The 19,768-nt window shown below is 46.5% G+C and overlaps 1 protein-coding gene and 1 long non-coding RNA gene across 52 annotated transcripts in view; one reads left to right on the top strand and one right to left on the bottom strand.

The window, feature by feature from the left end:
- SORBS1 (sorbin and SH3 domain containing 1) overlaps positions 1–19,768 on the top strand; it is a 251,854-nt gene that overhangs the window by 126,045 nt on the left and 106,041 nt on the right. For 21 of the 50 annotated variants that reach the window (XM_078346103.1, XM_078346137.1, XM_078346100.1 and 18 more), the window contains 3 exons: positions 3,575–3,703; positions 13,394–13,420; positions 13,537–13,649. In XM_078346103.1, the coding sequence (XP_078202229.1) occupies positions 3,575–3,703; positions 13,394–13,420; positions 13,537–13,649 (269 nt within the window). Of the gene's footprint in view, positions 1–1,463; positions 1,572–3,574; positions 3,704–13,393; positions 13,421–13,536; positions 13,650–19,768 lie in introns of all 50 variants that reach the window. The other 29 variants (XM_078346130.1, XM_078346112.1, XM_078346114.1 and 26 more) reach the window with 5 other exon arrangements.
- LOC103796764 (uncharacterized) lies at positions 12,278–19,317 on the bottom strand. Of its 2 annotated transcripts, XR_013525021.1 has the most exons (3): positions 19,240–19,317; positions 14,787–14,882; positions 12,278–14,163 (listed from the first exon to the last, which is right to left on the bottom strand). It is a non-coding gene; the product is annotated as an uncharacterized LOC103796764 (long non-coding RNA). The 2 variants fall into 2 exon arrangements; XR_008475616.2 differs by lacking the exon at positions 12,278–14,163 and having other exon boundaries at positions 14,500–18,056.

Raw genomic sequence — 19,768 nt, 5'->3', positions numbered from 1 at the left:
ATACAAGAGACTTAAGGCAGGTGGAGGAGGGTGGCATATGGAGTGGGTCCCATTCTCTCCTTGGTGAGACTCATCTTTGTCTGGAAACAAGCAGGCAGAAGTCATCTGAAGGGCGTCAGAGTGGCCTGAGGTCCCTGAACCGGAGCTGGGATAGCTGAGCTCCAGTCTTAGCCTCTCCGTCTGAGAACCGAATGAGCCTGAGTAGTTCGCTGAGCCTCTTGCTTCCTCTGAAAATAGTTACAAAAGTCTCCCCCAAGCCCATCTCCCAGGTGGAGCAGACAGAAGGATGCTGTAAGAGCACATTTGTCTTAAATACATGCAGTAATGTCATTCGCAACCTAGTCCTTGATGGCCAGGCACCCTGTGACTGCCTCATACCTTACGAGGTGAGCTGACAGCAGGACGGACTAGAAGGTGCACAGCCCCTGGCCAACAGGCCTCCCTTCTGTTGCCTTGACAGGCTCGCCAGCACGATGCTGACTCTGCAGTGGTGATCTTGCTCCTGGGCAGCCCTACCTGCTGTGATTCTATAGATCTGTGGCCACAATTGACTCTGGTACCCTCGCACAGAGCTCCCATCCCTCTTTATGTGCTGCCCTTAAGAGAGAGTACGAGGGGAGGCCTCACAACAGGCTCATTGTGAGAAGAGTTAGGGATGTACCTATCATGAGATTACAGAATCTGGGCAGGCAGGGAGCCCAGAGACCCTGCAGATAGATAAGTGTGACCACCCAGGACATTTGAGTGGTGGCCTTCACTGCATCCTGGGCAGGCAGCCCTGCTCTGCCTTAGCTCAGCTGGGCATCAGGGTCCTGGGCTGTATACTTGGGTACTGCCCAGAGATTACATATGCTCTTGGACACTTGGCACCTCCTGACCAGGAAAGGGTGGGTTTAAGCAAGGCCATCTGCTGTCCAACAGATGGGGGTTCTGATTTGCCTGGGGCCAGAGGGCTATGATTGTCAGAGCAGACACAAGACCCCAGAAGCTATGCTGTGGGGGAAGTAGCTCTGATGGCTGAAGGGACCAGGCAGCTCATGATCTTATTCCTTTGTTCCTTCACTCATCTGGAGCCCACGGGCCACAGCCCTGCTCCTTGAAGCCCGCTCCCTAGCCTTCTCCCTGTGGACCCTGAGTACTCTCCTCTTCCTCCATTTGCCAGACCATCTGTGCCTCTGTAAATCTTTGTCCAGAGCCTTGGCAAGCTCCTGGTGTGGCAGGAGCCACCAATCAACACTGACCAGCTGTATTTGGGTGATTATTGTGGGGGAGGGGTCTGTCATCTTGGCCTAGAACTCTAAAGAGAGAAAGCAGGTTATTTTTAATTACTGCATCTACTGCCCTTTGTATTGTTCTTGTTGTGTGGGTGACTTCCTCCTATTGTCCCTGCCCAGTTCCTCAACTGCCTGAGTGTTTCCCAAATGTTCTTTCTGGATGCACCATTTACCCTTTTGTGTTTTCAGCAACTGCCTACCCTTTACGTGCACGCTCTATTTCTGCTGTTAAAATCATTCCTGTGAAGACAGTGAGAAACGCCTCAGGCCTAGTTCTCCCTCCAGGTATCTCCTTGGGTGGGTTGATTTTCTTTAATTGAGCAGATCTTGGCATGGTTTTCCTTTCTTCTTTTCTTCTAACACACGCTTTGAGCTGAATCCTTGCATGTTTAGGAGGCATTCCGTCTCACTTCCTCAGCTTGTTTCCTTTTTTCTTCTGTGTGCTTACGTGAATGTCGATGTGTGTTTTTCTGGGAGCCAGTGAGTGTGGGGAAGAACTGAAGACAGAGGCCTTGACCCTCTTTCCTTTAGGAGAAGGGTCAGTCGAGAGCCTCAGCTTTCACTTTGGGATGGGGCTGAGGTGCATGGACGTCCTAGGCTCTCCCTAGAGGTTTCCAACTTCAAATACTTTAGCAGAAACTGCAGGCTCCTTGAGAATTAACCTGGTCTCACAGAGAACCTCTGAACTGGGCTGAATTTGAAGCAGCTGCCTTAGGTGTCACACCTAGACTTACCTCTGTGATGCTCACTGGGCCATCCCAGAGCATCCCCTGTGCCTTCCCCAATTTTACCTGCAGCCACTTCCTGCCTCTCCCCTCCAGAGGTTGGGGGAGTCACAGCTCAGATGTCAGTTTTGTACAAAGTGAGACACATGAGGCGTATGCAGTACTTTTTCCAATGGCACTTTCAGAAGTAACTGGGCTGTGTGTTTAGGAACCTATGTATGGGCTGCACCCGTCAGTGTGCCCTTCATCCTTCTGAAGTGACCAGGAACCAGTTTTCGCACTAGTTTGCTGACATCAGTCACTTAGCCTTTTGATAGAGTTGGATAGGTCAGATGCTCTCCAAGGCTGATGCTTGCCCCACCACACGTTGTGGGTTTTGTACATTGCGTTCAATACAAGAGGTGCTGACAAGGCAGGTCTGTTCTCTTCTCTAATGCTAATGACCATTCTCCCTGAGTTGTTGGAAGGGGGCTGCTGACATGAAAGCAAGGAGAGAAGAGGCTTTGCTTCTCCCTGCCCTCGGACGGGGATGGGGTGAGTTGAACGTCTGAACTCACATACCCAAACACACACCCTGAATGTCAACCTGTAATCCTAATTGTGACAATTTTGGGTCAGGGATCTAGGCTGTGAGCAATCTGTAAACAAAACAAAACTGTGGTGTTCTGCATAGCTCAACTGCACATAAAGAAACACTGGAGTGCGTGCCTCCCGGAACTGTGTGGTGTGCCCCGGTTCCCTGCCTGCCCGTGACTGATTTTCTGCAGGATGGCATTCAGATCTATTGAAGCGTATTTTGAAATCTTTCTCGAGTAAACTTTCAAAGTTGACCCAGGTCTGTTATTAGGTCCCAGTGAAACTGTAGGAGATGCCAGGACCCTGGGAAGACAGCTGAGGCTCAGTGGACACTGCTCATTGAAGGATTTAGCCTTTTGGGTCATTTTTGTTGCTGTGAGTTTTCTTTGTTACGTTTGGAAAGTGAGGTTGTTACTCACGAGCTTTCTCGCCAGGCAGCTTATCCTTCTGTCTCAGCAATTTGGGAGTCTTGATTTGCCGATTCAAGGAGATTTGCTTTTCCTTTTCCCACTGGAAAACTGCAAGGAGTAGTTGTTCTCCATAGAACACCACCCCTGCCCCCACTTGCCTACGTCGCCAACTTGGTTTTTAATGAGAAGGATGGTCTGGAAGCTTGAGATATCTTTCATAAACTTTCTTGAACTGTGCCTTACTAACTGGTCAGAAGTCTGCTCACCAACCCAAATGTCATTTAATAAAAGGCATAAACCTGCTTTTATTTAGAAATGTTTTCCGCTGATATTGTAACTCATCCATTTACTCTGCACTCACCATCGCCGCCATGTTCCCCTAACTTCATGATGCACAGTAAACCTCTGAAAACTTGCCCCTCTCCACCACCCACAGATTAATTTCCATTGGCCACAAGTGTTTGAAGACTTGGCGTGGCTGTCACCAGGTTCATCTCATTCCCTAGCTGTAACAATTTGCTAACCAACTGTCCTTTAATCTTTCAGGAGTCTTGGATTCAGTCTTCTCTTTTGGACCTTTTCTTTTCAGACATGGATCCCACGAAAATCTGCACTGGAAAGGGAGCAGTGACTCTCCGGGCCTCGTCTTCCTATAGGGAAACCCCAAGCAGTAGCCCTGTGAGCCCTCAGGAAACCCCACAACACGAAAGCAAACCAGGTGCGCTGAGGCTGGGGGAGATGTTCAGAGCCACATGGGAAGGGCGGGCGGATGCTCTGGTATTTTTGCTCAGGAGGGTGTGAGTTCATCAGATGCCTCCTGGTTCTCTCAGGGTTCCCTGGGATAGTCAGCTCCTTTTGATGGGTGGTGGTCAAAACCCCAAACTAACAGTCACGTGCTGCAGATGAAGGCACAGAAATGACCACCACTTTATGTTAGCTTTGACTGAGCAGGTCATTCTGTGACAAGAGCCAGTGCTCTGCAGATGGCACTCATGCAGATGGAAATGACTTAGGGCATAGTGGGGTAAACAGTGAGATGGGCTAGAGGTTGGGCTTCTCAGAACTCATCCCTGAATCCTAGAGGTTCACTGTGGCCTGTCCAGGCAGGGCTGGGCTGCAGGTACAGCCAGGGGAGACTGAGGAGTGTGGATGGCCTTGCTTGCTCTTGGGAAAGCAGAGGTAGGCAGGGCTCAGGCCTGGGATGGCCACCAGCCAGCTGTGGGAGCAGGATCAGGAGAAGTAATTTCAAGGCCCAGTGTAAACTAGGAGCAAAGGGAGATCAAAGAAGCCACATGAAGCTCATCTCCCCACCTTAATCCATCACTTGAGAAACCTGAGGTATTGAGGTTTAGAACTGGGACTTCAGGACCGGGTGCAGTGGCTCATGCCTGTAATCCCAGCACTTTGGAAGGCCAAGGCTGGCAGATTATCTGAACTCAGGAGTTCAAGACCAGCCTGGCCAACATGGTGAAACACCATCTCTAGTAAAAATACAAAAATTAGATGAGGGTGGTGGTGCGTGTCTGTTTTTCCAGCTACTTGGGAGGCTGAGGCAGAAGAATTGCTTGAACCGAGGAGGTAGAGGTTGCAGTGAGCTGAGATTGTACCATTGCACTCCAGCCTGGTGACAGACTCCATCTCAAAAAAAAAAAAGAAAAAAGAACTGGGACTTCAGAACCTGATAGATCTCTGTGTACACCCTGCCATCCCTAATGAACTGTAGAATGGGGTTGGTAACTGCATCTGCCTCGTAGGACTATTTTGAGAAAGAAGTGTATGAAGCACTGTGTATCATGCCTGGTGGTGTGGATACTAGACTGTTAGATGTTACCTGCTCTTTGATTATGGTCAGATTATTTTGGCTTCGCCAGAGATGACTTTCCATGGCCCAGGTATTCTGGGAGTTGGCAAATGCTGACTTTGAGATCAGGCACAGTTAGTTTAGGGTGAGACAATGCCTCTCCACTCTGTAGGGCAGTGGCTTTCACACTTGAGCTGCATCAGAATCACTTGGAGTAAAGAGATAGGTTGCTGGGCCCCAGCCCAGAGTTTTCGAATGTAGGATTCTCACTTGCAGGTCTGAGGTAGGGGCTGAAGTTTTGCATATCTGACAGGTTCTTAGGTTGTGCTGATGCTGCCAGTGCAAGGACCGTATCTGAGAGCTGCTGCTGTAGGGGGTGGGAGATTGCTTTCTTGAAGGAAATGGAGGGAGCAGTTGATTGGAGGGAAGGACCACTCCCTTGGGACCAGAGAGGAGGGGCAGTAGGGTGCACAAACCCCTCTAGTGCAGCAAGAGTGGTGTGTTATGATAAGATAGACATGATATGTAGGATGGAAATGGCCAGACCTAGCATCCTGGACACTGACTTTCTTGCTGCCCAGCCACCCATAACAGGTGTTGGGACACATGCTGGCAGATGAGGCCAGGCTAGGGTTTGAGCACAAACCCCTTTCTAGTGATGATGGTCCCTGTGAGAGCTTCTTCATCCTTAGGCTGAGGAAGGTCCGAGCAGCCCACAGCCTTAAAAGTCAGCAGAGTAGCTTCTTGGTCCTGTATTCCTGAGCCCAGCCTTGACTCCTGACCTGCTGCAATTTGCTTTTCTGCTCTCAGAAAGGTGGGGGTGAGGAGAGAAGGCAAAGTTGTTTTGTTCTAGGGCTAGCTTCATGCAGCCTCTCCAAGCCTAACTGGGACGACCCAGCTCCCAAGCTAGAGAGCGTTTGGAGAAAAAGAGAGAGTCCCTAAGGGATGATGCAAAGAGAAAGGCCTTATGTGCAGTCCCTTGGACCAGTCAAATGATCTTACAAACCGCCTGTCCCATCCTCTGATCGCAAATGGAGAGGGAGCCTGGAGCTCCCTCTAGTGGTTACAGCTTGGCACTGACGTAGAACACAAATAAGTCCACCAAGTGCACGCCTGTACCAGTGCCTCCCAGTACCATGTGGATTAAAAAAAAAAATTTTTTTTTTCTTTTTTTTTGAGACAGGATCTCACTCTGTTGCCCAGGCTGGAGTACAGTGATGTAATCATGGCTCGCTGCAGCTTTGACCTCCTGGGCTCAATCTGTCCTCCTACCTCGGCCTCCCAAGTACTGAGGAGCACGCTACCACTGGCTAGTTTTTGTATTTTTTGTAGAGACAGAGCTTTGCCAGGTTCCCCAGTCTGGTCTTGAACTCGTAGGCTCAAGTGATCCACCTGTCTCGGCCTTGCAAAGTGCTGGGATTACAGGTGTGAACCACCATGCCCTGCCCTGTGTATGGATTTGAGGCACTGTTGGAAACACTGTCTTATCCTAAAATATGTTTGTGTCTTATAAATTTCTACCAACTAATTAGGTGAAAAGAAACTTCACCAAATATGTTTCACCAAACCGTAACCACATTGTTTTAAAATGCAAATACTGTACTCGGAAGAATTAAGGGATAGCTATCAGTCATTCACACCTTATAATAATAAGTTCATCGTTGTGAATTGAGATCATCAAATCCAAATGAGCGTACATTCATTCAGCATTTTCTGTGTGCCAGGTGCTAAGTGAGTTACTTGGGATTGTGATGAGAAAGGAGGAAAATAGAGCAATTCTAGGTGCATTAGGTGAGGGCAAAAGGCAGTACGTTATTGCAGCGTGAGTCAGGTGTGGACTTGCAGTCAGCCACCATGCTTTTGGGCTGTGGGTAAGTCCTAGTGACTTTGAGTACATATCAAGTATGAGGGTCTTGGGTCAGATGCCTTCCAAGCCTTTCTAGGTCCAGAATGCTCTTGACCTTAGGAAGTTTGGAAATTAGCCTGACACACATGGAATCCCTTTGATTGGGGATAAATTTAAGATGGTACAGGAGGGCAGTTTGGATGAAAAGGAACAAGCTGGGTTTGAGAAGAGGAAACAGAAAAAAACCCCACATGCTCTTTTAGGGTACAAAGCAGGCTAGAATGAGTTAACGCTGGGGAGTGGGCTTAAAAGAGGATGTGTGTGGGTCAGGCACGGTGGCTCATACCTATATTCCCAGCACTTTGGGAGGCTGAAGTGGGCGGATCACTTGAGGCCAGAGTTTCGAGACCAGCCTGGCCAACATGATGAAACTGTGTCTCTACTAAAAATACAAAAATCAGCGAAGCATGGTGATGCACACCTGTAATCCCAGCTACCCGGAGGCTGAGGCAGGAGAATCGCTTGAAGTAAGATCATGCCTCTGCACTCCAGCCTGGAAGATAGAGCAAGATGCTATTTCGAAAAGAAAAACAAGAAGTGAGGATGTGAGTGTAGACGGTTGAGGAATGGGAATCTTGTCCCCTTACCATGCTACCCATTGGCTAGCATCCTGCTGGCTCTTGACTCTGGCAGTGTCCATATGAACCTCCAGATGACAACTTGCTGGCCCATACCAGTCTATTGTCCTATCCTGGGGCCTGGGAGCTCCTGGGCCTTCCCTGGCCTCATAAAAACAGTTTTCAGCAGTATTTGCAGACAGCCATGCCTAGTCTGGATGGGGAGCCCAAGGGTGAGGCAGTGGATGGCTCTTGCCAAGGACTGCTTCCTACTCTCAGTGCCTTTGCAGACAGCTAATGTTAGATGGCATCTGACTCCCTCCCTTCTCTCTAGGGACAGCCGTTGTCCCCCAGCTGCTCTGTCTGCTTTCTCTCTGACTTGTTCCTCATTTGCCACCTTCTTCAATGCCTATAGGTGTCCAGGTTGCTGGCTATTTGCCTGGATTGGAAGCTCCATCCCTACATGGCTCCCTAATGCCCGCATTTCAGAGGTGCTCCCTATTTATAGTTCTTGTCCCAACTCCCTCATCTGGGAGAGATAGATGATATAGTTCTGGTATCACACAATTCTCTATTGAGGCTGAGCTCTGCCATTGACTGTCTTTATGACATGGACAAATTACAGGGCTTCAGTTGCTTTATCTGTAAATTGGAGGTGACTAATAGAGTTGTTGAGATTAAATGAGCTTGCCCCTTCCTTCCTTCCTTCCTTCCTTCCTTCCTTCCTTCCTTCCTTCCTTCCTTCCTTCCTTCCTTCCTCCCTTCCTTTCTCCTTCCCTCCCTCCCTTCTCTCTCTCTCTCTCTCTCTCTCTCTCTCTCTCCCTCCCTCCCTCCCTCCCTCCCTTTTTTTTCTTTGACAGAGTCTCACTGTCACCCAGGCTGGAGTGCAGTGGTGCGATCTTGGCTCACTGCAACCTCTACCTTCCAGGTTCAAGCAATTCTTCTGCCTCAGCCTCCCAAGTAGCTTGGACTGGGACTACAGGTGCCTGCCACCACGTCCAGCTAATTTTTTTAAATTTTTAGTAGAGACAGAGTTTCACTGTGTTGGTCAGGCTGGTCTCGAAGTCTTGACCTCATGACCTCATGATCCACCTGCCTCTGCCTCCCAAAGTGCTGGGATTACAGGTGTGAGCTATAATTCTAGCACTTTGGGAGGTTAAGTGAGCTCTTTCATGTCAAGCATTTAGCACAGGCCCAAAGTAAGTGCCCTTTAAGGATTACCATTCTAGTTCCTGCAGGTCAAGAGGCTTGTTAAACATAATTTCAGTTTGAAGCCATGAGGGCCTGATCCTAGCATGGTGGCAATGGGAATGAAGAGAAGAGGCTGAGGGTAAAAGTGTCTTTTGGAGAATGAAATGACCAGGGCTCCTCGTGGTGTATTTAAGGACCACAGAGAGGCAAGACTCCAGAAGATGTCTTCCCTGGTTGGCTAGGGGAGTAACTGTGGCACTCATGGAGATGGGGGGGATTTGTGAAGAGGGATGAAAAGAATGTTCAATTCCATTTTTTGACATGTTGAGTTTCTTGGCAAGGGAAGGACTTCTAGGAGAATGTTTCTAATGGGAATTTGAAAATTTGGAGTCCAGCGCATAGATTTGGAAGCCGTCTGCATCCACATGAACTTTGAGAGAATGGAGACATTCTCGGGGGTGGAGTGACAGATAGAGCCCTTGAAACTGCCCAGTTAACACTCATTTTCCAGACTCCTCCATTCAAGTGGTAGCTTAACTCAAGATCCCTGACCACAGCTTTCTGATCAGCCGCCTCATCTCTGATTGTGGACCTTGGTTATTGGATCAGAACAATCTGAAAGGAATGGCAGTAATCTTAGTACCGACTCCCTTCCCCTCAAAGAAGCCTCATCACCTTATCCCTGCATGCTGACCTCATTGCCACACGAGGTCTGAGCATTGGCCATGTTGGTTCAAGAGTGACTTGATCATGTCTTAGGTCAGGATGTTTTCACTCCAGACAGGGAGCCTGAGCTGGTGATGGGTGTGATACCAAGCTTCTTGTCTGGTATAGTCTAAAGATCTTGTGGCTTGAAACATCAATTCCTGTGTTCTGACTCAGATGCCAAGGTCAGTTAAGCCCTTATATTTTGTTAATTCCGTACCAGTTGGCTTCAGTCCTTATTGCCTGATTCTTGAGTGCAAAGTTAGCTTTGGACGTAAAGATTCTTAGACCCGCAGTCAAATTATTTCCTCTGGTTTGACTCTCACATTTGCTCTCCAGAAATGGCAGTTAGCAAAAAGGTACCATAAGAAGGTTAACATTGAAGCAGTTAAAGTACCCCGTGCTTTCACTAAATGAGAGTCTTTTTGATGATGCGTACATGTGTTGAATTAGGGCCAGCTGAGAAGTTGGAGGGACAAGTTCTCACAAGAGTTCACCCTTCCTTCTGACACCAGGTGCAAATTCAGGGGATTCCCAAAAGCACTCTCAGGTTTGGTAAAATGCTAGAGGGACTCACATAACTTATTGAAAGCTGCTACACTCAGGGTTATGGGTTATTACAGGGAAAGGATACAGAGAAGATGCACATGGAGGCAGGACATGTTATTTCCCAGCACTGATGTGTGACAGTGTTCTCAGAGCATCGTCAACCAGGAAATGTACCCGAGCTTTTGTGTTCAGCGTTTTTACCATGGCTCCATTACATAGGCATCTCAGTCTCCAGGCCAACTCCCTAATCGGTTGAGCTCCTGCAGGCCCAAAGCCCCCATCCCAAGTCACATAACTGGTGGACTCAAAGCCCCAGATAAACAAAGTCCTTTCTATCAGGCATGACTTTCCAAGAGCCCAGGGATTACATCCCAGAACCTGAGGGCAAAGGCCAGACCTCTTTTTGGATAAAGTTAAATTCTCTACTGTACAGCATGAATACAAAATAAACACAAATAAGATTTGGAACACCCTTAGACTTACTATAACACCTGTCATCTTCCTCTTGAATACTCTCATGAGAACACATCAAGATGACTCAATGAAAATTATCCTATAAGATCCCAAGAAGAACGGATCAGCAAAAGACTTTAGAATATGTCAAAATGAAATGAGCATAGAATGAGATAAAATAAAATATCAGGAGGCTACCGCCACAGGCCAGAAAAGATTGCAAATAAAGAACAGCTGGAGGAAAAGATAAGGCCAAGTAAATTATGCTTCTTGAGGAAAGGGTAGGTCTCTCAGGACTGCAAAAGCTCTCTAGGATTCAACTTTCTGAGGCACTATCCCAGCCCTGGGAGCTCTAAGGTAACATTTATTGAAAGAAGCATTTTGACCGTCTCTTCAATCAGGAGTTAATTAATGGATGATTATGCGTGCAAAATTTCATACTGCTGCATGCAGGCACAAATGGCCCCAGGCTGCTACCAACCTTCCAGGTTCAGAAGATGAGGTAATAGATGAAGGATGATAAGATGTCAGAAATACAGCTGTCCTTTAACAAAAAAGAGAGGAACATTTAAGAGGTCCTTGGAACTGCCTTTTTGGGGTAGGGTAAGGAGAATAGCTTTAAAGACTTGGAATGAGAAGAAAAAGTGAATCTATCCCTAAGGATCTTGTGTTCTTAAAGCTATTTATCACATGGCAGAGATCAACAATGCTCATTTTTGGCCATGGGTTTTTTCCCCTTATGCTTTGAATTCTGATTTTGCAAAGCACATGCTTTATGCCAGATACTTTCATTTAGTCCTTATGATTCAAATAGGTAGATATTAACTCCATTTCACAGGTGTGGCCAGGTCACTTGCTGCAGTGTGTACAATTAGCAAAATAGAGACTCAGGGCTGAAACTAGGCAATCTGATGTCACAGTGATGGTGCCTTCATGATACCTGGAGGTTTGGAAGAACAATTCACATCTCAGCTTTCCATTATGTCGCTGTTTGCTAGCGTCACTTGAATAGAACCAACCCAACTGAGAACCAGAAAGTGGGCAAAATAATGTGTTCCCAATTCCATGTACAAAGTTTACGTCTTTCATCAGATAGCCCTGCACTCAGAACCTGTTGACGTTTCGTATGTGCATAAATCTAATAAATTTGATAGACTTATTTGACAAAGATAGACTAGAAATAGCAACTTAGAAGGTGGAACAGTAGAAGTCATAGCTGTGAGAAAGGACAGTGGACCATTTGTCAGAACATGTCACCTGGTGTTTAAGGGCCTGCCAGGTGTGAGGGGAGCTCTGTGTCAGGGATCCGGTTGGATGCAACAGGGAGTACAGTGTACTCAGAGGTACTTTCGTGTACTTGATCTTTTATTCTTAAAGATTCTCCAGTTCTTCAATTGGAGAGAATCAGAGACTCATACCCCCTGTGAGGAGAATGAGGTAAGGATTATATTTTATAGATGAGAAAGTGAAATTGAACATCACTCAGAACCTTTACCCTGCCTTGCTTTTTCTTTTTGGCCCCCACCAACTCTCTGAAGCATAGCATCCATTTCATGGCTGATAGTGAGGCTGGCGAGGCTGGTGGCTGGTGGGGGCGATATGTTTGGATTCTGGAGACTTGGGCCAACTGCTTTGTCACTTCCTGGCTGTGTGACTTTGGGCAAGTCAGGTGGCCTCTCTGTTTCCACATCCATGAAGGAGAGTGATTACCTACTTCACAGAGTTGTTGTGTACACTGAGCTCAAACTACATGGTGTAGCAGTGACTCACAGTGGCACTTAGAGAGATGTTGAGTAAATGTCTGTAAATCTCAACTTGGCATCTGGAAAGCCCACGTCTAGCTCTGGAAGAAGCCACACTGAACTGGAGGCTTGGGCAATGAGACTGTGGTATTAGTCCCTACTTCTCTACATGGTGAGGCAAGAGGAGGCAGCCAGGGAGAAGGGGTTAAGGCTTGGCCAGATTAGGGATTGGCAAACTGAGGCTGTGAGTGAAATCTGGCCTGTGCCTTTTTTTGTACAGCCCTCAAGCTAAGAATGGCTTTTACATTTTTTAATGGTTTTTAGAAAAATCAAAAGAAGAATGGTATTGTATGCCACGTGAAAATTATATGAAATTCAGATTTTAGTGTCTATAAATAAAGGTTTATTGGAACACATCCATGCTCATTCATTTACATATCATCTGTGGCTGCCTTTGTCCTACAAAAGCAGAGCTGAGTAGTTGCATCTGAGACCATATGGCTTATAAAACCTAAAATATTTACTATCTGGCTCTCTATAGAAAAAGTCTGTGGACCCCTAGGTTAGATCAAGGATAGAGAGTAGAGACAAGAGATGATACAGAAGATGATAATAAATAGCCAATATTTACTGAGCTTTGCCAGGCAGACCTTTCACATGCATATATGTTCTTATTAACAACACTTATAAAACAGGCATATCATTATCTCCATTTTTCAGATGGGTAAACTGAGGCTTATAACTTGCCCAGGGTCATAGAACCCTTAGGTGCTAGACCCAGGATTTGAATTGAGGCCGAGCTGCCACCCCTGTTGGGCTGGTAACCACTGCACTCTGTTGCCTCATAATGTGGATCAAACTAGGAGAGGTTTAGTATCTCTGAAATGCATCAAACAGTGGCTGGGAAGGCTGAAGGGAGACAAGGATACTTTATAATGTGATGAATACTCAGGAAGGGTGATTAGATTTTGAAATGTTTATGTGGCTCATTTAATGGAAAGAAGAAAAGCAGACAGGAAGAAAAAAATATCTTTATCACAGCAGATACCTCTTGGCTTAAGTCATGTTCTGCCCCTTAGCCCAGCACCACCACCCCTGGAAAGTGTGTTTAACCACTTCTCTCTCTCCTGGGCCTGTTAGTTGGGAGCAGTCATTCTGAGCCCACAGCAGGCTCAAGGGAGGGGAATGAGAGTCAGTGAGTAGGGATTAGCCAGTAGAGAATTCTGTTGCCTTTTTGTCTGTAAAACAAGAATGCCAAGTAACAATTGTTTCTTCATCCCTGTGAATGTGAGCCTTGTGTTTTCAAAGGTCAGTGCCTGTGAGCACATCATGGTTTCGAGTGGGTTCCTGTGGTAATCAGGCCATCGTGACTGAGGGCATTTTGTGTCAGACAACGGGGTGCTGGATTTTCATCCTTCTATGCAGTTCATGCTTGTTTCCTGCAAATGTAACCATTTCTGTTTTTCCCCTTTTCTTGCTTTTATCCTTTCTGTACCATATGTAGGGCTGGAGCCAGAGCCTTCGTCAGCAGGTATGGTTTCTCTTGCATTCTTACCATCCTGGCTTTCTACCAAGGACCCCTGAGTTAGAGGGGAACGAGGGAGTTATTCCCTGTGAGTGAGAGGTTTTTTCCTTCCTGTTTCTCAGATGACTGGAGGCCTTCTTCCAATGCTGATGCCAATGGAAATGCCCAGCCCTCTTCACTCGCTGCCAAGGGCTACAGAAGTGTGCATCCCAACCTACCTTCCGACAAGTCCCAGGTAAGCGTGTACCCAAGGGGAGGGTCGGGACTGGTGGAGCGGTACCTATTCTTGAGTCTCTTAACTTAGGCCGGTGACTTCCTGCTTTCCCAACTGGATAATGGAATAGGTTTCAAGCTTTCAGACAACTCCGGATAAGTTCTGCAAGGGCCAAGCTAAGGGGAAGTTGGGGTCAAAGGGAGCAGAGGCATGGAATGAGGCTGGTCTGTACCAGCGTGTTGGAAATAGGCCCTGAGGCTTTCTAGGTTTGTTATATATGTAGAAGTGTTCTGAAAGAGGGAATTCATTTAGCCTTGGATACGTGGGAAAAAGGTCTGAGATGTCTAAAAAAAAATTATTTAGAGTGTAATATTCAAGAGAAGAATGCATCTTGTGTTTATTTCAGTTGTTTTCTGGAGATGGGCCGTAAGAACTCCAGCGACAGTATCCTTAGATTCAGATCAGGTAGCTGTGGCCAGGCCGTAAGTCCAGCAGCCCAGGAGCAGGCAAAATGTCAGTGCAGCCCAGCTCTATCCTACAAAAGAAAAGCCCCCACAGCTGTACATATTGGAGTAAGGGCACCTTTGCTTAAGTCTTTCCCCCTTAGGTGGCTTTCCTGATCTTTCTTCCTTCCCTCTCCTGTTGTGACTTTGTCATTTTGATGAAGGGAATAGACCATGTTTTAATTTAGGTGATCTGTGATGAACGTTTTTACATACAGGAGCCACATTTGTAGAACAGACTACTACTCCTTTCTCTCCCCTCCCCTCCCCTCCCCTCCCCTCCCCTCCCCTCCCCTCCCCTCCCCTCCCCTCCCCTCCCCTCTCCTCCCCTCCCCTTCTCCCTCCCTCCCTCCCTTTCTCTCTCTCTCTTTCTTTCTCTTTCTGCCTCTCTTTTTGAGACAGGGTCTCTATCTGTTGCTCAGGCCAGTGTTCAATGGTGTCCTCATAGCTCACTGAGGCCTCCAATAGTTGGCCTCAAACGATTCTCCCACCTTGGCTTCCTAAAGTGTTGGGATTATAGGTGTGGGATACCACATCTAGCCTAGTCCTTTCTCTTAAAGGAAGCTGTGCTGCTCAAAAACAATTGCAGAAATGTGTTCCTTGTGTGGTTTATTTCCCTGTGCCTTCCTTCTGTGAAGGTGTTCACAGAACTCACAAGAAGTCTGGAAATTCTGCAGGTTCTTCTTAGTTTCCACCCCACTTCTCCAATGATCCTCCGGTTCCTGCTTCTGAGGATGTAAAGTTGCACTTGCTGCTGAAATGAAGCTGAATCAGAGATGATTTTCTCTCTCTCTCCAGATGCCTGTCTTCCCCAGTATGGAATTGGTTGCTTAATTGTCTGCCTTGGGCGACAAACACATTTAGCAACAAGCACATTTAGCCTTTCTGCCACCTGCCATGACTTTCCTCCCTAGGTATGACCATATGCATCCAGGGTCACTGGTTAGAACCAGGAGCTGTGAAGGAGCCTGGCTTTCTGAAGTCCTCATTAGACACAGAGACTGGGGAGGTCACTAGTCCAGTAAATGACTTGCCACGGTTTTCCCATTCCTAAACCCTTTCACAGTGTATAAATGTGCTGCCTGTGACTGACACACTTCCTTTTCAGCTGTCTCATGGGTGCCATCAGCTCTATTCAGATTAAGAAACGGTGCTGATTAATTCAGACCAAATGTAGAAGCATGTCCTCTTCCACTATCAATGACTTAGTTCAAAGGGTAACTCAGTAATTCTTTTTGGCTTCTGAAACAGCTTTTTTGAAAAGATAATTTTAAAAGCATGTGAAGTAAATACAACTTCTTTTAAAATACATTTATTTAGCACAGCTTTATTGTGCGTCTCTGTCGTGTCAGATCACTGTGTGAAACACTGCCCTCAATGTATAAGGGTGGACACCCTATAATATCTTTTACAATGTGTGTTTTCTTATCTGTTACTATCCAATAATTTTCTTTTTACTGGGGTTCCCTTTAAGAGAACCTGGTAAATTGCTGATAAAGAGGTTTTATCCTGCATATTCAGTGTAAAATCAGCCATCCAAATTTCAGGAACCTTTAGGTCACACATTGGAAACATGACTTCTTGTCTGTATAGTCATTGCCAGAGCTGTAAGTATGCACCGGCTTATACAAGGGAATTAGTAGTTGATAGAAATGTATAAACTATTAATGTACCAGCTTATTCCACAAGCCTCATATTTTCACTGATCCACCTTCTAAAAAGATACATAGAATTTCATTTGTAGTCAACTGGACAGAATGCAAACTGCCTATGTGGTTCCTGCCTGTGTGTTGTATTGTGTTTACAATATAAAACAATGCTTTAGGACTGAAAGAAGCCCCAAGTCAGGAGACCTTTGGATCTGAGTGCACTGTTGATCCTCTGGGGAAGTGTGCTCTCTACAGGGTCAAAGCCCTGGGAAGGCTCATGGCTGATGTAATGCATCCCTGGTACCATATATGGCAATAGCTGAAATAAGTTAGAAACTCACTGAAGCTGATTTCTATCTTTGGACAAGAAGAAATCACATATGGGACATTTGAGCTGACAGTAAAAGTAAATCTGAGCTCAAATCAAAATGGTCTTTTGCTTACCTCTCTGTAGCCATTATCAGCGTGCCCAGCAGTCCCTTTGGTGTGTGCTAGCCCAAGTGATTTGTTTCTAGAATCCTTTAGTCTGTAAACATGCTCACTGAAACCAGATGAGTTCACCTGAAAGTTTTGCTGTTGCTGACTACTAGAGAGGGGCTGTTCATTTTAGTTTTTTTGTCTGGCATATATCCCCTGGCACTGTCATGGGTGCCCTGTGAAAGGCTAGGCATTGAATTAACCAATGATATCAAAATGAGCTGCTTCTCCAATGAGCTTATTTGTACCTTGAGAACTGAGTTTAAGGAATAGGTTATTTACTGTTTCTGGGGTTGATGTTCTAATCCGGACTCATAAAACTTTTTTTTTTTTTGGAGACAGAGTCTTGTTCTGTCACCTAGGCTAGAGTGCAGAGGTGCCATCACAGCTCACAGCAGCCTTGACCTCTGGGCTCAAGCAATTCTCCCATATCAGCCTCCTTAGTAGCTGGGGCTGCAGGTGTGTACTACCATGCCTGGCTATTTCTTTTTAAATTTTTTTGTAGAGACAGAGTTTTGCTATATTGCCCAGGCTCGTCTCAGACTCCTGAGCTCAAGCAATCCTTCTGCCTTGGTCTTCCAAAGTGCTGGGATTACAGACTTAAGCCACAGTGCCCAACCCATAAAACTTTAAAATATTTTTTACTATTCACTGTTTCTAACATTCTTTCTTCTTGTCACCTGTGTGCCGCAAATATAAGAATAAAATAAAACTAGCTAGGTGCATTGGCTCATGCCTGTAATCCCAGCACTTTAGGAGGCTGAGGAGGGTGGATCACAAGGTCAGGAGTTTGAGACCAGCCTGGCCAATACGGTGAAACCCCATCTCTACTAAAAATAAAAAAAAATTAGCTGGATGTGATGGCATATGCCTGTAGTCCTAGCTATTTGGGAGGCTGAGGCAGGAGAATCACTTGAACCAGGGAGGTGGAGGTTGCAGTGAGCCGAGATCGCGCCACTGCACTCCAGCCTGGGTGACAGAGCAAGACTCTGTCTCAAAATGAATAAATAAATAACAATAAATTAATAAATAAATTCCAAATAGACCCACATTCTCGCACCCTCCCCATTTTTGGTCAAAATTCACTTGATGTTGACCAAGCCCTAATATACTTCACTTGTGCAATTTGGAGGAAAGTTCTGGTTTTCTTCTAGAACTGGGATATCTTTAAGAATAGGAGCCACGCAAGAAAATCTAGCAAAATGAAGTTTCCTTATCTCATAGTCTAATTCTCAGTTGAGCTGCAGGTTGGCAGATGACTCTCATTGTTGTGAGAATCTGACTGGAAGGTCACCCCATTTCCCGACCCTCTGTTCCACTGAGATCCAAGGAGGAGCAGTGTTGACAAGCGAGGGAATGCTGTGTGTACCTGTGGACTTGTAGCCAGAGCTTTGGGCTTAGGCTGTTAGTCTGAGGCTCATCATTTACCTCCAGGACTGATCCCCTTTGTGCGGTAGTGGGCTGGGTGACATGGGGATGGGGCTGGATTTTGATAAACTAGGCGCAGTCCAATCCGGTAGGCCAATTAACTCTTTCATTGCCTGGTCCCCTTTTTTGTGTGCATCACAAATGGAAGGCTGTGTGCTTTTAATCTTATGCTTGTCTTCTTTCTAATAATTGGTTTCATCAAATTATTTCCTTTGAGAAAAGAACACATGTGTATTCAAACATCCTTAGCATTCTCCTCTTAGGGTGCTTTAATTTGTTATGCTTGTGGAATTGAGTGCTAAATCTCAGTGACTCAAGACATCTGTCTCCTGTGAACACAAATAAGTACTGTTTTTCCAATTCTTCTTTTCCTAAGGGAAAAGAATGAAAGGCACTCAAAAGAGTTTCAGTGAATGTAAACTTTTAAAGCCAAAGGCTTGAAGATAAATCTTGAGTGAAGGAGGTTTAAGAGGGAGTTGGGGGCTTTGGGGCTTCTCCCACTGGTGCTTAGTTCACTTGGTGCCCTTCTTGGGTCGGGGCATCTAATAAAGATGCAGTCAGCCAAGGATTGGTATCAAAATTAATGACGAATGTGGCCTGCTATGGGCTGGGCTCAGCCTCCCTGAATACAAAGGAGAGTCAAGCCTGCCTCTCCAGGTGAGTGGGACCCAGTCTTTGGCTTCACTCAGAGAGAATTGTGGTTACTGAGGAGTCTAACCCAAGGATTTGCCGAAAAACATGTTAAGAATGGTTTTTGCTTCAGATCATGTAATGCTGTTGTTTCTAATGATCGTCCTTCTTTCCATTTCCCCTCCTCTTTCTTTTTTCCCTGTTTGATAACATATCTTGAAAATATTGCTAAAGGTTCTCTCTCCCCCACACCCTCCTCTTCCTAAAAAGGACCGCTTTGCATGGCAGTCCCCCACCATCCACAATACTTACAAGGATTCTCTCTACATGAGCTCACCAAAGCCTTATGTCCCACTCGGCACCCCCAGCCAGCAGAACCCCGCACACCCCCAGCCCATCTCTGTCCTCCTGGCAGCTGGATCGGCTCCCAAAGGTGTGGTGTGCTCTGGTTCCTTGCTTTCGGACTCCACGTTCCCCAGTGCTTCATCCCAACCCCAGCAGCACTGTGCAGCCACCGGGAGAGTTTATCATAAGAATGTGAGCTCTAACCCATGTCATGAGGCAGTTGGGAATAAAAAGGTCAGCAGCTTATATATACCTTGTTTATCCAATAACATTTGCCTGGCGGCGTCCAAAAACTCCTCTTGTGTTGCACGTGACCCTGCCAAAGGCACTCCCTCGGAGGCTGCAGGCACCCGAGCACCGGCTCCCAGCCCTGTCTCCCGCACAGCCGGCACAGGAAAACCACCCACTGCTCCTCCTCCTGACCCTCCCAAGCTATTCTTTGACATCCGTAAAGATGCCGTTAACCGTGTCGAGAGTCCTTCCCTGGGAACGCGGGCTTCGTTCCCAGATGTGAGACCACCTGTACTAGGCCCCCAGGTTACCTCTGATCCCGAAAAACAGAAGAGCAAAGAATCTTACCTTTTGCAGCCGAGTTATCCAGCCAAGGCAAGAAATGAGGAATGTTTGTGTGTCTTCTCCACTGTCTCTTTCAAAACTGATGAGAGCAGCTCATTGTTCACTGGGCTGCCCTACCCTCCCTTTCCTCATTAATATTGTTGTGGCTTGAATCCCAAATTCTTCTGTCTGCACATCTCAGCACAGTACTCTCTTTGTCTGTCTCTCTTTTCTGTAAATGTGTAAGTATGCTGGAGCGTGGAATCTGGAGACTAATAACATGGTGAGATATGCATTGTTCATGTTTTTTTACAAGGTGCCAAAGAAATTGTATTTACTCGCAAGCTTTTAGGCTCTATGGCAGGGTTGTGGGGTTAAACACCGCCTGCCGGCCTGTTCTGTTGTTCTCCCCTCCTCTCTCATAAAGTGTTGAAAGGATTCAAAAATAGATGGATGAAAAGCGGAGTTGGATGGGGTTCCCTCTGTGTCATGGAGTGTCAGAAGGCCAGCTGGCCAGCTCTGACCGTCTCATGTACCCTGAGGAAAGGGCACT

This window comes from Callithrix jacchus, chromosome 12, assembly GCF_049354715.1.
Source record: "Callithrix jacchus isolate 240 chromosome 12, calJac240_pri, whole genome shotgun sequence".
In the NCBI taxonomy this organism is placed as follows: domain Eukaryota; kingdom Metazoa; phylum Chordata; class Mammalia; order Primates; family Cebidae; genus Callithrix; species Callithrix jacchus.
The sequence above is the reverse complement of the archived record's forward strand: the minus strand, read 5'-3'. Positions and strand labels throughout refer to the sequence as shown.